The sequence below is a fragment of the Prinia subflava genome, chromosome 8 (genome assembly GCF_021018805.1).
Source record: "Prinia subflava isolate CZ2003 ecotype Zambia chromosome 8, Cam_Psub_1.2, whole genome shotgun sequence".
NCBI lineage: Eukaryota > Metazoa > Chordata > Aves > Passeriformes > Cisticolidae > Prinia > Prinia subflava.
Genome location: NC_086254.1, coordinates 13,528,800 through 13,546,425, shown reverse-complemented (window position 1 = coordinate 13,546,425; position 17,626 = coordinate 13,528,800). Strand labels below are relative to the sequence as shown.

Below are 17,626 nucleotides of genomic sequence, written 5' to 3'. Positions count from 1 at the left end.
TCCTCCCTGCCCACCGCCGTGTCGTCCAATGGGATGTTTCGACAGGACTGAGTGGGCGGAGCACAGTGTGTATGGCCCCGCCCCCCCAGGCGCGAGCGCTGTAAAAGGCCCCGCCCAGCGGCGCGCGGGAGCTGCTGAGGGGCCGCGCGCGCCCGCCGGGCCCGGAGGTAACGCGCGGTCCCAAAGCCCGAGCCCGGCCCGGGGCTGAGGGAGGGAGGGGGGTCCCAGCCCCACACGACCCCTCTGGGTGTCCCCAGGCACACCTGGTGCGTGTGGGATGCCCGCCCACCGCGGGGGTTTCGCTGTGGGGTTCGCCACCCCGGCAGATGCTTCTAGTGATGTCCCATTTGTGGGCGGGTGTCTGGGCAGCGCGGAGGAAATTCCTGGTGGTTTTGGTTAAATGAACACGGGGTGGGTTGTGGGGGGAGAGTTTCCCCCAGCCGCTTGTCAGGGCAGGAGGTGTTCTGAGGAGAAGGGATGTCCCTTCCCCTGTGCTGTGCAGGAACCCATCGTGAGGGACCGTGAGGTGTCCTGAGAGCTGGGGATGCTCCGAGGTGGCCTGAGGGATCGGGGATGCTCCGTGAGGTGATCTCGGGGATCGGGGGTGCTCCGTGAGGTGACCTGAGAGTTTGGATTGCTCTGTGAAGAGACCCGAGGGATCACGGGGGGGTCTATGAGGTAACCTCAGAGTTTGGGGATGCTCTGAGTGATTCAAGTTTGGGATGCTCCACGAGGTGACCTGAGAGTTTGGGGATGCTCTGGGTGACCCAAGTTTGGGATGTTCCGTGAGGTGACCTGAGAGTTTGGGATGCTCTGGGTGACCAGAGAGTTTGGGGATGCTCTGAATGATCCAAGTTTGGGATGCTCCACGAGGTGACCTGAGAGTTTGGGGATTCTCCGTGAGGTGACCTGAGAGTTTGGGATGCTCTGGATGATCCAAGTTTGGGATGCTCCACGAGGTGACCTGAGAGTTTGGGGATGCTCCGCGAGGTGATCTGAGAGTTTGGGGATGCTCCGTGAGGTGACCTGGGAGTTTGGGGATGCTCTGGGTGACCCAAGTGCTCGGGCCGCTCCCGTGCCAGCCCCCAGCCCCGCGGTGCTCCCAGGGGACACAAAGCCGTGTGTGGAGAGCGGGCAGGGACGCGGGGGGAAATTCAGCCAATACAGCCCAGTGCTTTCCTGCGGGGATTTCCCCGCGCTGTGCTGATGTGCCATGAAGCAGCACTTTAGGAAAGAGGAGCTCGGCGCAGCCTCCTGCTGAGTGCCACTGCTGAGGAATTAATCTGAAACCTGCCTGTGCCCTGGAGGAGCGGTACGCCTGAAATGCAGAGTTCTGTGCTTGTCCGTGGTCAGTGGGCAGCTTTCTGCGGCCGAACTCAGCCCTGAAGGTGCTGCGGTGGAGTCAGGCGCCTGCCTGCAGTCCTGACAGTCACTCCTCATCCTAACAGAGGCTGAAGTTACTTTTCCTCCTGTTTTCTCCACTCCAGCATCAGGAGGGCATGGGCTGAACTGTCCAGCACCTGTGGTCAGTGCTGCTGTGGAGGACAAAGCCTTTAGGGCTCAGGGAGCTTTTGCCACTGCCTCTCCTAAAAACGGAGTTTATCTAGGAGGAAGAAGAGTGTTTCCTCACCTAGTAGGTCTTTAGAGAGAACAAAGGAACAAAAAGGCCCAGGTTTCGGTTTTGATGGTGATGTGGCAATTGCCTGGAGCTGCTCAGGACAGGAGCAGAGCGGATGTGGTGCCTTTACCAGTTAAAGGAAACCAGTCACAGGAAACAGAGTGGGGCCGTGCTTGAAAATGTCAAGTGGCTGATAAGTGCTCGGTAATTTGAATTTGAACTGGTGTCGTTGAAGCTCTGTGTGTGTTTTAGGTAAAGGTGTGTCCAAAGCCTGTTAGAAATGAAAACTCCACTCCTACCCCATTGTGTCACAAGTTTGCACTTTCTCAGGTATTTATTCTGGTTTGCCAGTGAAGCCCCATAGTGGTTCGAAAGAAACATCCCATTTCCTGTTCTTCTGGGTCACGGTGCTCCCTCAAAGCACAACGCGTTTTTATTTAAATGATTTAAGGAGTCAGACAGGCTTAATTAAAAGGGAGGTTTGTTCCCGCAGGTTTTTTGTCTGGGAGTGTGTCCTCCCTGTTCCCAAACACTGTGGTACATGGTGGTGTGCTGATTCCTCAGGGAACAGCGTGGGGTGGGAGCATTTGGTACCCAAGAGTTACACCTGGCTCTGGTGAACCGTGGAATGGTTTGGGTTGGAAAGGACCTTAAAGATCATCCCCTCCTAACCCTGGAACGTGTGTGTTTTCCAGTGGCTGTGTTTGTAACTAAACACCAAGGACGAAAGGCCCGAGTGCTGAGTAAGGCTAGGAAGGGTCTGTATATTGGGAAATATTTGCTTCTCACCTGAATTTGTTGGATAAAATGCGTGTCTGGTTTGGGGAGCTCCACAATCAGATTACACTTCAGTTCATGGTGTGAGCGTACCCCGGGCTGTGCACAGTGAGAGCAGAACTCAGGGATGGTCTCCACTGGGAAGAGCTTTTCCCTCTTGAGTGTCTGGAAGTGATGCAGAAAGCCCACCATGGAAATGAAACTTAGAGGGATGGAACACCTCTGCTGTGAGGGAAGGATGAGAGAATTGGGATTGTTCAGCCTGGACAAAGAGAAGCTTTGGGGTGACCTCACTGTAACCTTCCAGGACTTGAAGGGAGCCTGCAAGAAAATGAGAGACAGAGGGAGACTATTTGAAAGGGCCTGGATGCCAGGGGGAATTGTTTCCTACTGCCAGAGGGCAGGGTTAGAACAGGTAGGAATCCTTCCCTGAGAGGGTGGGGAGCCCTGGCACAGGGTGCCCAGAGCAGCTGTGGCTGCCCCTGGATCCCTGGCAGTGCCCAAGGCCAGGCTGGACAGGGCTTGGAGAGCCTGGGACAGTGGAAGGTGTCCCTGCCATGGCAGAGGTGGCACTGGATGGGTTTTGAGGTCCCTCTAACCCACACCATTCTGGGATGCCATGATTTGCTGACAGCAGGAGTGAGAACACCTCACCCTTCCCCTTAAAACTTCGTTGCTGCACTAAAGCCCAGCTGGCAAGAGAAACGCTGTAATTCGTGCAGAGGCCAAAGCCTCCCTCAGGGACACTGGGGTGCCCTGAACCCCTCGTTGTGGGGAAGGAAACTGGGAGCAGCATTGTGAAAGGGGGTCAGGAGTGATGGCAGCTGCTGCACTCTGTCCCTCCTGGGTTTTCCTTGAGCAAGAGAGGCCGTGGGGACAGCTCAGGTGGCCTTGGGCACGTTGGGGTTCCTCGGGGCCGGGCAAGGGAGCAGCTCGGGGCCGGGCAGGGAGCAGCAGCTCCGGGCTGGGCAGGTCCGAGTGGCTGCTCCGAGCACGGAGCTGCAGATCCGACAGCGTCTGCTCACACCCCCAATAAACCACTCCGGTGTTCCAGCCCAGAACGGTGTGCGGCAGCCTCTGCCAGCTCTCCGGGCGCTGCAGAGACGGGGTTTTTGCAGACATCCCGCTCTCGCTGCTCATGAATTAAACTATTTCTGGCGTGGTGAGTCGCAGCAGAGCGTGGCGTGAGCAGCAACGTGTCCTTGCGCACATGAGTGAGCGGAAAGGGGGCCGGCCCTGAGCTGTGCCTGGCGTGGCTTTCCCCTCCCGGCAGAGGCAGGCTGCAGCGTGCGCGGTCGGATTTATGACATAAAAAGGTTCTTTCACTTCTCTTCCTCATGGAGACCAACACGCCCCTCGCATCACACGATTTAAATGCGTCTGTGTAATGCAGGTACAAAATAGCAGCCGAAAATCCACTTCTTAGGGAGATCAAGGATAATGGGATTCATCTCCAATCGGCTTGAAATCCCTTGAAACAATTAAAGCTCAGCCTGGCCACTCATAGGCGTCAAAGGCTTTTGATGAGTGTAAACCTTAAATAAAATCGGCGTTTAGAAAACACTTCCTTTAGACGATGAAATCCCCCAGACAAAGTGCTGAAAGCAGAGCGGGAGCCACAAAAAAACCCCCAAAAAACCACACCAACCCAGCTGCAAAACGCTCATTCTGACGCGAACAAGCTGAATGTGAGGTGTCCCAGGGCTGTGTCCCCCCAGAGGGACCCGAGATCCCGGGTGTGCCGAGCTGGCGGGCAGGCGTGGGGCCAGAGCCTCCTTAAGAGGCGGCGGTGTGGGGTGACGAGCCGCTTCCAATTGCAAGGCAGCAGCACATGACATAAGATGCTCCAGATCTGCCTCCTGGGCGCTAGTTTAAAATTAAAGGATATTACACGTCGGGCTGGGCGCCGGTGCGGAGCGGCTGCGGAGGGGAGGCTGCGGGACGGGCGATGCGCGGTGAGGCTGCAGGCGCTGGGGGAGGGGGCTGCGTGCCCAGCGTTTGGGACAGCTTTTGGGACAGCATCTGGGGCAAAGGGAGTGTGGAATTGAAACTGTTTGGCTCTTGGGGAGCTGCGGGTGTCACGCTGGTTGTGCTGCGGGGTTTTGCAATGACTGGAGTGACCCCAGTGTCAGAATTTCCTGTATTTGGTGCAAAGGCAGCAGGCTCGAGTTGTGCCACTTTAGGGTTGCCTTGCTCACGTCAGTGGAGCTGCTTGGCTGTGACGTTTGGCTGTATTTTTATTTTCCAAACCTGTTTTTGCAGGGACAGTGCTGTGTGAGTCAGACGCGAGGATGGCACTTGCAGAACCAGTCCCCGTGGCTTACTGCAATTCAGCTCTGCAAGGGACCTGTGAGGTGTCACGGGAAGATGTGCTGCTCGACTCTTCACCCAGGTTTGTCTAATTTAGGATTTTATTTACCCTGTTGAGACCTGTATATATAGCATGTATTCTGCCATGCTCACTTTGATTAATTACAATGATTTTGGAAGAGCCCTGCCTCTGCAGGGAACAGCTCAAGTGCAGTACCTACACTGATCTCAGACTCCTGCTGGTAAGAGGCTGCTCAGATTTACAGACTACAGAGCAGATTAGGGTCTATCTCTCACCACAGCATAATGGGATCTAGCTGACTAAAACCTCTTTACCTAAATTTTTTGGGGCTGCATTGAATTACATGTCATAAGGGGGAGAAAAAGATTACTTGATTGACTGCGAGGGAAATAGCTGGGGCTTTTCTGCTCATATTACTGGGTCATTTGCATGCTTTGATCATAAAAGCTGGTGGAGAAATGGTGCAGAACTATTGCAACTGAGGATTAATTTGTGCTGAAAATGTTCTCAATAATGAGGAAGAAGCACAGAGATGGGAACATCTTATAATTCCCATGGGGGAAATAAAGAAATTATTTACTCAGCCCTGGTTGCTGGCTTGCAGATTAGTTCAGAGAAGCAGTTCTGCTTTAGGACAGGACCTGGGATCACCCATGTCAGATCTTCCCTGGGCTTTAAACCTCATATGCCCAAAGCAGTCATAGACTGTTTACTAGAAATTCAGAATAAATGTGATCAGAGGGAAGAGATTTCCCCCTTAGCCTGCAATTCACACAGCGCCTGTGCTGGATTGTCTTGTCTCTGGCCTGGTAGAAAGGAAATAAAAGGTGGGGCTTGGTGGGAGCCCTGGCTGGCTCAGGCTGAGCTGTTTGTGTGCAGGGTGGCTGCGATGGGCACAGCCAGGGCTCCTGCCTGCCCCACAGCTGCCCCTGCAGCGTTGGGGTCATTGTGATGTCAGGGCCCTGCTGGAAGAGCCTGGGCCCGCTGCTGCAGGTGTTGCTGTGAGGAGGGGAAACACCGGCCTGGAGAAACAACACCTGAGTGATGGGCTGAGGAAAAGGGCCCGGTAGGGCAGGGCAGGATGGAAAGTTTGGGTGTCTGTAATCTTAAATCAGCTAAAACTCAGACCTCAGTGCTCTCCCCATGGTCCTGCAGCAACAGCTGCCTGCCTGGAGGGTGGGATTCCTAAATCTCACTGCTCTGGCTTCCAGCTCCTGCTCTCAAGTGGGACATGAGACTTGGTTATCCCTTACCCTGCTCATTAGGGCTGTGAGACAGTCCAGCTTGGAAAGGGATGGAGTAAGAACAGTTTTGCAAGCAGGCAAGTGGTGCTTCATCAGCTCCTGCAGGGCTGAAAGTGAAAGGACAGCTCAGCTGGGAGGAGCGAGGCTGAAACAGGGATGAGCCTGTTTCTGTTTCTTACCAAGCATCTGGTGGGAGCTCTGGCTTTAATAGGAATACCTAAGAACAAGATTTCCTGTTAAATCAATTTCCTGCTCTTTTGCAGGAAATCTCTGTGGGTTTCCTCATGGGGTGACTCCAGCGTGTCCCCAGGGCCGCCCCTGTTGTTGGACTCACATACTGCAGCCTGAGATGAGTTCCAGACCCAAGTGTCCCTTCCTGCCCCCCTTCTCCTCCTCCTCCCAGCTGCAGACTCTTTGTTTCAGGCACCTGGAGCAGCCTTTAGGAATTAAATGATGGCTGGTTTTGGGATGATGTTTATGCATTCTGCTGCAGCTTGTCTGCAATGAAAGCTGCAGTCAGGACAACACTCATGTGTTCAAACCCAGCACAGGCAGAGCTTGCACGCTCAGAGGGATCTGTTCCATTGCTGGAGCCGTGCAGGGCAGTGAATTCCTAAAGTCACCTGCAGAACATCAGGAATCACTTTGACATCTGAGGACTGAGTGATGCTAAGGGATGGAGCAAAGCTGCCTGTGGCAGGCAGCCCTCAGTGTCCTCATGCAGGGATAATTCCTTTTGCCTTGCAGAACTGCTGAGCCACACAACAGCGAGCCAGGGGAAGGTCCCAAGATGGAGAGTGATCAGGTGAACAAACTCGATCCCAAAGGTGAGTGGATGGAAGTTTGGGGACTGTGGGATGCCTGAAATTATTACTGCAATGAGAGAGGGATTTGTCAAACCATGACAAAGGAAGAAGCAGCTCAGGCTGCAGGATGGGTTGTGCACAAGTGTCTGGAACTCAGACTTTAGGCACAGCTATGCTTCAGGGATTAAATAGGCAGTGTCAGTGCCTGGTGCTCATCTACCAGGTACCACTGTCCTGTTTTCAGTCCTCCTTAAAAGAAAAAAAATAAAAAATAGCACTGTATAAGATGCAGGAAACTTTCACCTTACCAGTACAAGAGCCTTAGGGCAGCAGAGTAGACTAGAGGGGATGTAAGTGGGAAATGTTTAAAAAAGTTGAAAGCATTCTAGAGGCTTCTAAACTAAAATACTGGGGGTCACATGGCAAAATTGCCATGAAGAAAGGGTCAGAAAAGGGGCATGGGAGGGGGCATAACAGCATTTGCTTTCATATGCTTGATACTTGTATTTCTATTGCTGTTATGGAATTTCAGGGAATTTCTAAATTCTAAATCTAAGATGCTGAACGCTTTCCTTTCACAGCAGCCTCCTCCCCTGCTGGCTCCAGTGTGTGGACGACGCGTCGCGACGGAGAGGTCAGGCTGAGGCTGGAGGAGCGGGGCTTTGGCAGCGAGCCCCCAAAGACCGTGCACCAGCTCCTGCAGGAGAGCGTGGACAAGTACCGAGACTATTTCGCCCTTGCATCCAAAAAAGATGGCCAGTGGGTGAAGCTGACGTACAAGATGTACTATGATGAGTGCTGGAAAGCAGCCAAAAGCTTTCTGAAGGTAAGAGTTTGTTGAATTCTCTTTGTGCATATTCACAGAATACTAAAATCAGAATAGTCTGGGTTAGAGGGACATTAAAGCCCATCCAGTGCCACCCCTGCCATGGCAGGGACACCTTCCACTGTCCCAGGCTGCTCCAAGCCCTGTCCAGCCTGGCCTTGGGCACTGCCAGAGATCCAGGGGCAGCCACAGCTGCTCTGGGCACCCTGTGCCAGGGCCTCCCACCCTCCCAGCCAAGAATATCTTATGTAAATCTCTCTTCTTTTATTTTAAAACTGTTGTCTCTTTCCCTACCACTGTGTAAAAAGACGAATTTAGTGTTCACTCATTTAATGCTGGAATGGCTGCAGTCAAGTCTGTCTTAAACCTGCAAACTCCCTGAGTGCAGATGAATCTTACAGTGACAGGGAAGTACCTGAACTTGCTATGGACACCTTGGTATTTAATTTTTTTGACAATTGCTCCCACATTTACCCAAGAAAAAAAGCATGTAAGGAAACATTTAAAGTGAAATGTTTGAGATGTGTGGCAAACCTGGACACTGCCTCTCCAGGGGCATGGAAAGGTTCATCTTGCTAAGGAAAAAAACCTTAAAGGGATGCTTACAAACCACAAATATCCCACCTGGCCCAGCCTTTTGCTCATGCTGCTGGGATTAGGAGACTTGGAGACAGGAACCAACCCTACCTGTTTTTACCATTGGGACCAAGTCTTATCTCTTCAAGTTAAGGCCAGCCTGATTTTACTCCTGTGGTGGGATCTCCCACTCTGGGACAAAACCAGAGTCTGGCTGAGGGAGTTAAAGACCGGGACTCCAAGAGCTGGAATTTCATAGCCAAGTGTGAATGCCACTGGAGCTTGTTGCTCTGGCCATTGTTGGTATCTGACACTCCCAACTTGTACCAGATGTCCCAGGAGGTGTTTTCTGACTTCCTCTCCCCTCCTCATTCCAAGGGAAGCTGGTAACTCCCTGGGCTGCAGGTTTATATTGCTGTTACTGGATTCCAGTGAGCCAGTCTTTCCAAGGGCAGACCTCAGCCAACCCCTGTTTTCCTGCCCACTTCCAGTGGGACAGAGTTGTGAAACTTTCACTGGTTCCGTCTTGGCTCCTGGGGAGTTTTTGAATGGGAATTACCCCGTGTAAGAACACAAACTGTTCCCTCAGTGCTGTGCTCACAGCAGAGCTCTGCAGTGAGCCCTGAGCTGTGTCCAGAGGAGGAGCCAGGCTCTGTAACACCATCTCTTGTTTACAGCTGGGGCTGGAGCGTTTCCATGGAGTGGGCATCCTGGGATTTAATTCTGCAGAGTGGTTCATTGCTGACATTGGAGCCATCCTCGCAGGGTAAGACTCTTGTTTCTTGCCATGCATTTTGCTTTGGCAGACAGAGAGTGACTGCAGTATCCACATGAGAAGCAGGTTTTGATTAAAAAACCAGTAAAACAAACCAAAAAACCCCTGAACCCAATTGCTTATATTTGGGTTTAATGAAGGTGGCTAGAAGCTGAACTATTTCATAATGAATTAATGAGACAGAAATTAAATTCTTTTTTTTTTGGCCAGCTGCTTCTTTCAAAATAAGATGACCACAGGTTAATCCAAAAGCATTCTGATGTACAAAGTGATTAAAATATGGTGGGAAGTGCCAGAGAATCCCATGGCTGAATTGTGATATCTGCTTTTTACATGAGATATTTTGGTCCCTTGCACCACTCTTGATGTTTCCCACGCCTCCAGAACAGAATCTTTCCTCTTGGGAATATCATTTGGGATATTCTTCTTAAAGTTTTTTCTCTGAAATGGTCTGAATTTTGCCAGCAATTCTGCTTGTCCTCTAACTCTCTGCTTTGCTTTTCTGTTTTGTTTTTTTCCCCTTTTCCAGGGGATTTGCTGTTGGGATCTACACTACAAACTCTCCTGAGGCCTGTCATTACGTAGCAGAGAACTGCAGTGCCAACGTTATAGTGGTGGAAAACCATAAACAGCTGCAGAAAATCTTAGAAGTAATTATATTCTTTACATGGCTGGGGGTTGCAGCAACCTGTTGAGAGATGTGGGAGGGTAAAATGCTGTGGGAGGGCATTACCTGAGGACAGTGCTGGCTCTGAGAGCAGAGGTGACTCCTTGGTGTGCTCCCTGCTCCTGCCAGCTGAGCTGGCACTGGCACTGTGTCTCACAAGAGGTTAAGGGGTGCTTTCACTTCCTAAAAGCCTTGGTCTTAAAATAGAAGGAGCCAAAATGAACAAGTGAGCATCCTCTGGGTTGTCTGGCAACATCCCAGCTCAAATTATGACTGTTTCTAGAGAGGCAAACCCTTTCTTTCAGGAGCACAGATGGGATTCTCTTGGCTTTACAGAAAGTGGCAAATATGAAGAGCATGCTAAGTGAGGTTAGAGAGGCCTGAAAGGGACAAGCAGCATTTGCCCCTTCTCACGGATCTCCTTTCTTAACACAGATTCAAGACAGACTACCTCATCTGAAGGCCATTGTGCAGTACAGGGATGAGATCAAAGAAAAGAGACCAAATCTGTACTCAGTAAGTCCTGGGCTTCTTCATGGCTTCTAACTCCTGGTTGTGTTCAGCTGATGGCTGCAAATGCTTGTGACCTGCCGTGGGGCCTTGAACACCTGGAGTGTGACATCCCTGTCCCTGGCAGGGCCTTGGAATGAGATGATCTTTAGGGTCCCTTCCAACCCAAACCCGCCTGCAGCTCTGTGACTGTGATCCCTCCCGTGGGCAGGAGGTGTCTGCTGTTGTGCAACCTGCATAATCCCTGTTGTAAGGGGGCTGTGAGCCTGCTGACCTTTGCCACACACCCTCGGGCCCCACAGTTACTCCAGGGAGTTGCTACAGAGCTGTAAAGCTGCTGGGGGTGGGTTTGTTTCCTTTCTGCTTCTCCCTGTGTCAGCCACAAAACACACTGGGGTGACTGTGGATTTACAGCCTCTTCCAGAGGACTGGACAGGGAGAACAGCTTCCTTCTCCTGGTGTGTAGCAAAGAGTTTGATTTTCCCTGTGGGTGATCCCTCACAGAGGGACTGAGCTGTTCTGTTCTCTGCAGTGGAGGCAGTTCATGGAGCTGGGCAGGGACGTGCCGGACTCGCGGCTCCAGGGCATCATCGCGTCCCAGAAACCCAACCAGTGCTGCACCCTCATCTACACCTCGGGCACCACGGGGCAGCCCAAGGGCGTCATGCTGAGCCACGACAACGTGAGTGCCCAGTGCCACCCCAGGGTGCTGAGGGAGAACACCCTGAGCTGGGAGGGACCCTCAGGGATCATCAGTCCAGCCCCTGTCCCCACACAGACACCCCAACAATCCCACCCTGAGCATCCCTGAGAGCTCCTGGAGCTCTGGCAGCCTTGGGGCTGGGACCATTCCCTGGGGAGATGTTGCCATGAATTTTCCTGGTTTGCTGAGCATTCATATTAAAGGAGAAACGTGCAGTTTCTCACGCTGGTGAATTGCAAACACAGGACCATGTTTTGTAAACATTGGCAATGTTATGAATACTTTCTCCAAGAGAAGGGGAGGTTAAATGACAGCCTCCTGGACCAATGTGACAGGAGAGGTGGCGATACCCTTCTCCAATCCATGGTCACCTTGCCACAGATATATAATGGAAAAATAAACTAAGGGCAGGGCTTCTGCCCTGCTGCTGTTGTTGCACCCAGATGTGTGTCCCCAGTCTGTTTTCCTGGTTGGGCCTCCACGGTGATAGGGAGCCTGGGCAGTGCCCCAGCACCCTCGGGGGGAAGAACCTTTCCCTGAGCTCCAGCCCAAGGCCTGACACAGCTCCAGCCCTTCCTGGGCTCCTGTCCCAGAGCAGAGCTCAGCCCCTGCCCCTCTGCCTCCCCTCGGGAGGAGCTGCAGCCCCCGAGGAGCCTCCCCTCAGCCTCCCCTGCTCCAGCTGAGTCCTGCTGCTGAGACCCCAGCGTGCTGTAGCTGCGCTGTCCCTGCTGTGCCCTGTGCTGGCCCTGAGGCCCCTGTGTGTTCCTGTTGCAGCTGACGTGGACGGCGGCCGTGGCCGGGCGCTTCATCATGCTGAGCGACGCCCGCAACAGGCAGGAGGAGGTGGTCAGCTACCTGCCCCTCAGCCACATCGCTGCACAGATGTGTGACATTTGGGCAGCCATGACCTTCGGAGTGCAGGTTTACTTTGCCCAACCGGATGCATTGAAGGTAAAATAATAAGATAATAAATTTACAGCCAACCACCTGCTTGAGCTGGGGTGGGTGCTTGGAACAAGGAGGTTTTATCTCATGGTTCTGTCAGCTTTCCTAAGTGGGTTTACTTTACCCACTGACCAACTGCTCCTGTTGGTTTGACTGGAGCCTGACCTTCACCTTTTGACTCAATCATAAATTGGGAGAGGCTGACCCAGCACTTCACAATTGGGAGCTGCTGAGCACCTGACACCTGGTGCCACATCAAGAACTGGTTGAGCAACAGCCTTGTTTGCTCTGTCCACATTGCACCATGGCCCAGCTAAACCTGAGTCCTGAGTAAAGGATCCTTGTGTCAGCACTGGCAATGAAAGCATCGACCCTTGCTCCCTTCCCAATTCCCACTGGAATGCCTCAGGGGTTCCCTTCTCTCGGTGGTGCTGCAAAAAACAAACAGTTCCTCAGAACTGATGGCAGACTCCCAAGTTTTTGCTAGTGACCAGTACTGACCTGAAGCCTGCAGTGAATCACTTCTAAAAACTGCATTAAATCCTGCTTCTCTCAGGGCAGCCTGGTGGAGACCCTGCGGGAAGTGAGGCCAACTGCTTTCTTGGGAGTTCCTCGTGTCTGGGAAAAAATGGAAGAGAAAATGAAATCTGTGGGCATGAAAGCCTCAGCGCTCCGAAGGAGAGTGGCTTCGTGGGCCAAGGGAGTGGGGCTGCAGACCAACCTGAAGAGGATGAATGGGTAATTATGAGCTGCATTTCAGGGATGCTGATGAGCTTTAGGAGAACTTTGCTGTCAGATCAGGAGTTCCATTCCATCCAGGGTTATATCCCACGTGACAGGCCAGCAGCACTTGGACCCGAGGGGGAGCAGCAAGGGCTGGAGGGGGGAAATAATCCATTATTTTATTGAATGAACTCAAGTAAGATGAAGAGTAAAGGAGGAAGGGGAGGAGTCCTACGTGTGCCCGTTTTCCCGGTGCAGGTGCTCCGAGGTGCCGGTGAATTTCCGCCTGGCCAGGCAGTTGGTGTACAGGAAGGTGCGCAAGGCCATCGGGCTGGACCGCTGCACCAAGTGCTACACGGGGGCTGCTCCCATCACCAGAGAGACCCTGGAATTCTTTCTGAGCCTGAACATTCCCGTGCTGGAGCTCTATGGGATGAGTGAGAGCTCTGGGCCTCACAGCATCTCCCTCCCTTACGCCTTCAAGCTCGGCAGGTGAGCACCGTCCTGGGAGCGGAGGGAGTGGTGGGTTCTGCCTCTGGCACGTCCACCTCTCCTGGAGCAGCTCGTGCCCAGAGTCTTGCTGCCACTAAAAGGTCACAGGGGAGCCATCTGCCAAGGGCACCAGCAGCAGGGATATGTGAATTTACCCTGGCTGGGTTCTGTGGGAGCTGGGGAAGAAGTTAGGGGCTGGTGGGATGAAGGAAGAATTGGTGACTCCAACCTAGCCTTCACTTTAATGGCAAATGACTCAAGGGTGCAGGGTGTCTTTGAGAGGCTCGTTCAGTCTGCACAGTGAAAGTTTGCTGCTAAGGACATAAATCTGCTCTTTCAAAGCTCAGGTGTTGAGAACAGTGAGTGCAAACCAGCAGGTGTGTGAGCACTGCTCTTTGCAATAACAACTCTTTCTGCAGCTGCCCTTACACGAGCAGATGCCTTTGAAGCTCTTTAGTGGAGCTGTTGTGCTAAAAAGCTGCTGGGCTTTGTTCAAACCCTTCAGCTTGAGAGGAGCTGCAGTAACTCTGCTTGAATCCAGTTTAAAATAAGTCAGTGCTTGGTCTGTGCTGTGTTTCAGCTGTGGGAAGGAGCTGTCGGGCTGCCGCACCCTGATCCACGAGCCCGACAGGGACGGCGTGGGGGAGATCTGCTTCTCAGGGAGGCACGTCTTCATGGGCTACCTCAACATGGAGGACAAAACCAGAGAGGCCATCGATGAGGATGGCTGGCTGCACTCAGGGGACCTGGGCAAGCACGACAAGGATGGGTTCCTCTTCATCACAGGCAGAATAAAAGGTAACACATCCTTCAGCTTTACCTTGATGTTGTGCAGCACTATGGAATCAGTGAGTTGTTAATATTGGGAAAGGCCTCATGAAACCCAGCTAACCCACGTCCCCAGTTTCCATATCCTTTAAATCCCTCCATCACTGCCCTGGGCAGCCTGTTCAATGCTGAACTGTGAAGAAATTGTTCCCAATACCCAACTTAAATCTCTGGTGCAGGGGAGGCTCTGCTGGGTGTGTGGTTGTGAGTAGCACAGAAGAATATTTTAATCCTTCTCCTCCTGGAGGCTCCACATGAATGTGGCTGCAGGGTGTCCTTCCCTGCGGTGGCCTCTGGAGCCAAGGTGTGTTGGCAGAGTGAGGGAGAAGCCCTCTGATTTCAGCACCAGTGCAGTTAATACCTTGTGGGCTTCTTTTACCAGCAGTTTCCCTCAGTTTCAGGAGCTTTGCTGGGTGACCTCCAAGGGAAACAGCAGCTTAACACTGTTGTGCAAGTGCCTTGTAGCAATGTGGCTCTTGGGACAGCAGTTTGGGCAACCCCAGACAAAGCCAACGTCACTCAAGCCCTCAGCCCTCAAAAAGAGAGAGAGGTGCTCATGTGAGGCCGCCCTAAGGAACAGGAGCTTGAGAAGGGGGATCCCTCTGCTCTGCAGCACACAGGAACCTCCTTTCACTTCCCTTTCTGACCATTTGGGTGCCAGCTTAGGTGCCTTAGAGGCCCAGGGGCCTGTGCCAGGGTGCCAAGGGGCTCACCCTGCATTGCCAGGCTGCAAACACCCCTGGAGCACCAGGGCAGCTCTGGCTGGGCTGTGTGAGCAGCTCCTGCTCCTCTCTCCAGGCCTGCTGGAGTCAGGGGATCAGCACTGAGGCTGGAAAAGCCCTTTAGGATCACTGAGTACAGCACCCCCAAGGCCACCAAGTGCCACATCCCCAAGTGTCACATCCCCACGTTTTTAAACACTTTTGGGGATGGGCAGCCTGTGACTTTGCCAATCCTACTGTGCTGCCTTCTCCAGCTCTGCTGCCACAGACTCCCTATTTGATCCAGCAGACACAAAGGAGCAGTTGAGTTGTTGCAGATTGTGGGAAGGGGAGAAGCTCCAAGCATTGATCAGGATTTGATTGTTTTCCAGAGCTCATCATCACTGCAGGAGGTGAGAACGTTCCTCCTGTTCCAATCGAGGATGCTGTCAAGAGTGCTGTTCCCATCATCAGCAATGCCATGTTGGTTGGAGACAAAGCCAAATTCCTTTCTATGCTCCTGACACTGAAGGTAATGGAAAACAGGATGGGGATCCACCACCTGTGCTGCTGAATCTGATTAATTCCAGGCAGGAAGAGTTTTACACATTTTTAGTGTCTTGTGGAGCCCAGGAGCACAGAGCACAAGTGGCTGTAGCTGAGCTGCAGGGAGCAGCTGAGAGCACAGAGTTGTCACTTGCTCAGACCATCAGGCCCTGCTGCTGTTCAGGGCAGCTTTTTCTGTGCCACAAGGGCAGGAAAAAACAGAAGGGAAAGACCCAAAAGTGAGGCTGGAAAAGGAAACCCTTTTGTTCTCCTCACCTGTTTCAGTCTCTCCCAGAGCAGCCTGGGCTGTCAGGGATCTCTTTGTCAGACTCTGGCTTTGAACTTCACCAGGACACATCCAGGGTGGCCTGTGCTGACTGTCAGAGAGGGAATTGCTCCTGACACCGAGGCCAGCAGCCTTGGCCTGGGGCAGGACACCTGAGGTGGCCCTGGAGGTGGCCCTGCTGCACTTGCCATGGCTGAGGGCTGTGTGTGACTTCCAGGGCTGCTGCTGCACAGTGTAGGGAAGTAAACTCCAGAAAAGGTCTGGAAAAAAGTGATTAACTTTGGATAGCACAGGAGGAATTTGGCAGATGAGCTCTGCACCGTGCTGGCTCCTGAGCAGGCAGAGAGCTGAGGGGTTTCTGTGTTGTGTCCCAAGTTTCCATTGGCAGCAGGGGTGGGGTGAGAGCTCTGGGGCCGGCGGGGTTGGAGGGGCTGGGAAGGGCCCCAGGAGCTGTCCCAGGGCTGCTGGAGGCTCCCTGGGGCTCAGCACTGCTCAGTCTCTGCTGTGGCCTGGCCTGCAGTGCGTGGTGGATGCAGAAACGGGCGAGCCCGGAGATGACCTGAGCCCAGAGGCTCTGGAGTTCTGTCAGAAGCTGGGCAGCACGGCCACCAAGGTCTCAGAAATCATCAGAAGCAAGGACAAGGCCGTGTACGCCGCCATCCAGAAGGGGATCTCTGCTGTCAATGAGGGAGCCGTGTCCAATGCCCAGAGAGTCCAGAAGTGGGTCCTGCTGCAGAAGGACTTCTCTGTCTTTGGTGGAGAGCTTGGTGAGTGCTGGGGGTGGTGTCTGGGGCTTGCCCCGTGTCCCTTCCCAGGCTGCTGAACATCAACACAACCACGACCCCCCATGCACAGAGCTGCCCCCAGCCTTTCCTCACTGTGGCTTTTCCATGTGGAAGTTTGGGATGGGATGAACGGGGGTCAGTTCCCACCTCTGCCCAGCAGCACTGAGTGGAACAGCACCCACCCTTGTGCTCTGCTGCCTCTTGCAGAGTTATGGAACATCCTGAGCTGGGAGGGACCCTCAGGGATCAAATACAGCCCCTGTCCCTGCACAGACACCCCAACAATCCCACCCTGAGAGCTCCTGGAGCTCTGGCAGCCTTGGGGCTGGGACCATTCCCTGGGGAGCCTGGGCAGTGCCCCAGCACCCTCGGGTGCTGCTGTGCTGCTTTGGCTCACAGGGGAAGGGAGGGAGATTCTGCTCAACTCAAAGAGAGATTTAGAACCGGTTGCTGCTCCCGTGTTCTGCCTGTCCCCTCCAGCCCTGCTGGGGCTCCCGGGGTTCCCTCCCTCCCCACTGAGCCCGTGCTGGTTCCCCACAGGCCCCACCATGAAGCTGAAGAGGCCGGCGGTGGCTCAGAAGTACCAGGACCAAATCGCTCGGTTTTACACGGACACCGAAACCCCCTCGGGGGAGTCCTCGGCCCGGACATAGAGCCCCGGGCTGGAACCATTCCCGAGGACACTCCCAGCTGCCCCGGAGGGATTCCCTGGATCCTGTGGGAATAAAGAGGCTCAGCCTTCAGGCAGCCCCTCGGCGTTGCTTTGCTGTCCATGCCCTGCAGTGTGGTGAGCGTGGCCCTGCCCATGTTCTCCTGTGTCTTGTGTCCTGTGCTGAGATATCCCAAATATCTCAACTTTGTCATTTTATTTGTTTTTATAAGGGTGATACAATGTTTACCTTCAATCCACGTGACATGTTACGTTCTAACCAAAGTTTTCTTTTTCTGAGATGAATGTAAAACAGGAGCTGCAAATCAGGAGCTGCCCTTTTCCTGCTAAGGGAGAAAGGCAGATTTCATTTTCCAGCAGTGTCCTCACCCCCTGCTGCACGTTTTCCCTGCATGCTGATGGCATCCATATCATTTTAAATCTCCTTCCTCACAAACTATTTCTGTCTGAGATGACAAATGCTGAGTGACTACACACAGCAGTGGAGGTGGAACCTCACATGAACTGGGTTTGTCTGTGCAATATTTTGAGTTTGTTTTACCTTTTTGAGTTATAATGAAGCCATAAATTGTATTGTTGAAGTTGTATCCATGGCTGATATTCTGGGAAGTGATTTACTCCAGGGATTATTTATAAGGCTGTGTACAATGTGTGAAATCTGTCTGTGTCTTACAATCAGAAATGCTGTAGTGTCTGACTGGGAGCTGCAGAGGGGAGGGTGGGAGTGCTCTGTCCTGTGCCCGGGCACAGGGGATGGTGCTGGGAGCCCAGGCTGCCTCTCCTCGGGCTCTGTGAGCCCCCAGAGCTGTGAGGGGC

The 17,626-nt window shown here is 53.2% G+C and overlaps 1 protein-coding gene across 3 annotated transcripts; it reads left to right on the top strand.

The window, feature by feature from the left end:
- Positions 1-86: 86 nt before the first annotated feature.
- Positions 87-17,397, top strand: ACSBG2 (acyl-CoA synthetase bubblegum family member 2). Of its 3 annotated transcripts, none has more exons than XM_063403261.1 (15): positions 87-167; positions 4,658-4,787; positions 6,719-6,798; positions 7,359-7,603; positions 8,857-8,945; positions 9,484-9,604; positions 10,057-10,137; positions 10,664-10,813; positions 11,609-11,785; positions 12,336-12,517; positions 12,761-12,994; positions 13,575-13,792; positions 14,916-15,055; positions 15,876-16,122; positions 16,681-17,397. In XM_063403261.1, exons 2-15 carry the CDS (start codon positions 4,687-4,689, stop codon positions 16,791-16,793), a joined length of 2,178 nt encoding a protein of 725 aa, XP_063259331.1. In that variant the 5' UTR covers positions 87-167; positions 4,658-4,686; the 3' UTR covers positions 16,794-17,397. The 3 variants fall into 3 exon arrangements, with proteins under 3 accessions (XP_063259331.1, XP_063259330.1, XP_063259329.1); XM_063403260.1 differs by lacking the exon at positions 87-167 and adding an exon at positions 4,211-4,350 and having other exon boundaries at positions 7,362-7,603; XM_063403259.1 differs by lacking the exon at positions 87-167 and adding an exon at positions 4,212-4,350.
- The last annotated feature ends 229 nt before the right edge of the window (positions 17,398-17,626 follow it).

Coding starts and splice junctions, on each gene's coding strand:
- ACSBG2 (XM_063403259.1), top strand. Junction 6,799..7,358: donor GAACAAACTCGATCCCAAAG/GTGAGTGGATGG, acceptor TTCCTTTCACAG/CAGCCTCCTCCCCTGCTGGC. Junction 9,605..10,056: donor AGCTGCAGAAAATCTTAGAA/GTAATTATATTC, acceptor TTCTTAACACAG/ATTCAAGACAGACTACCTCA.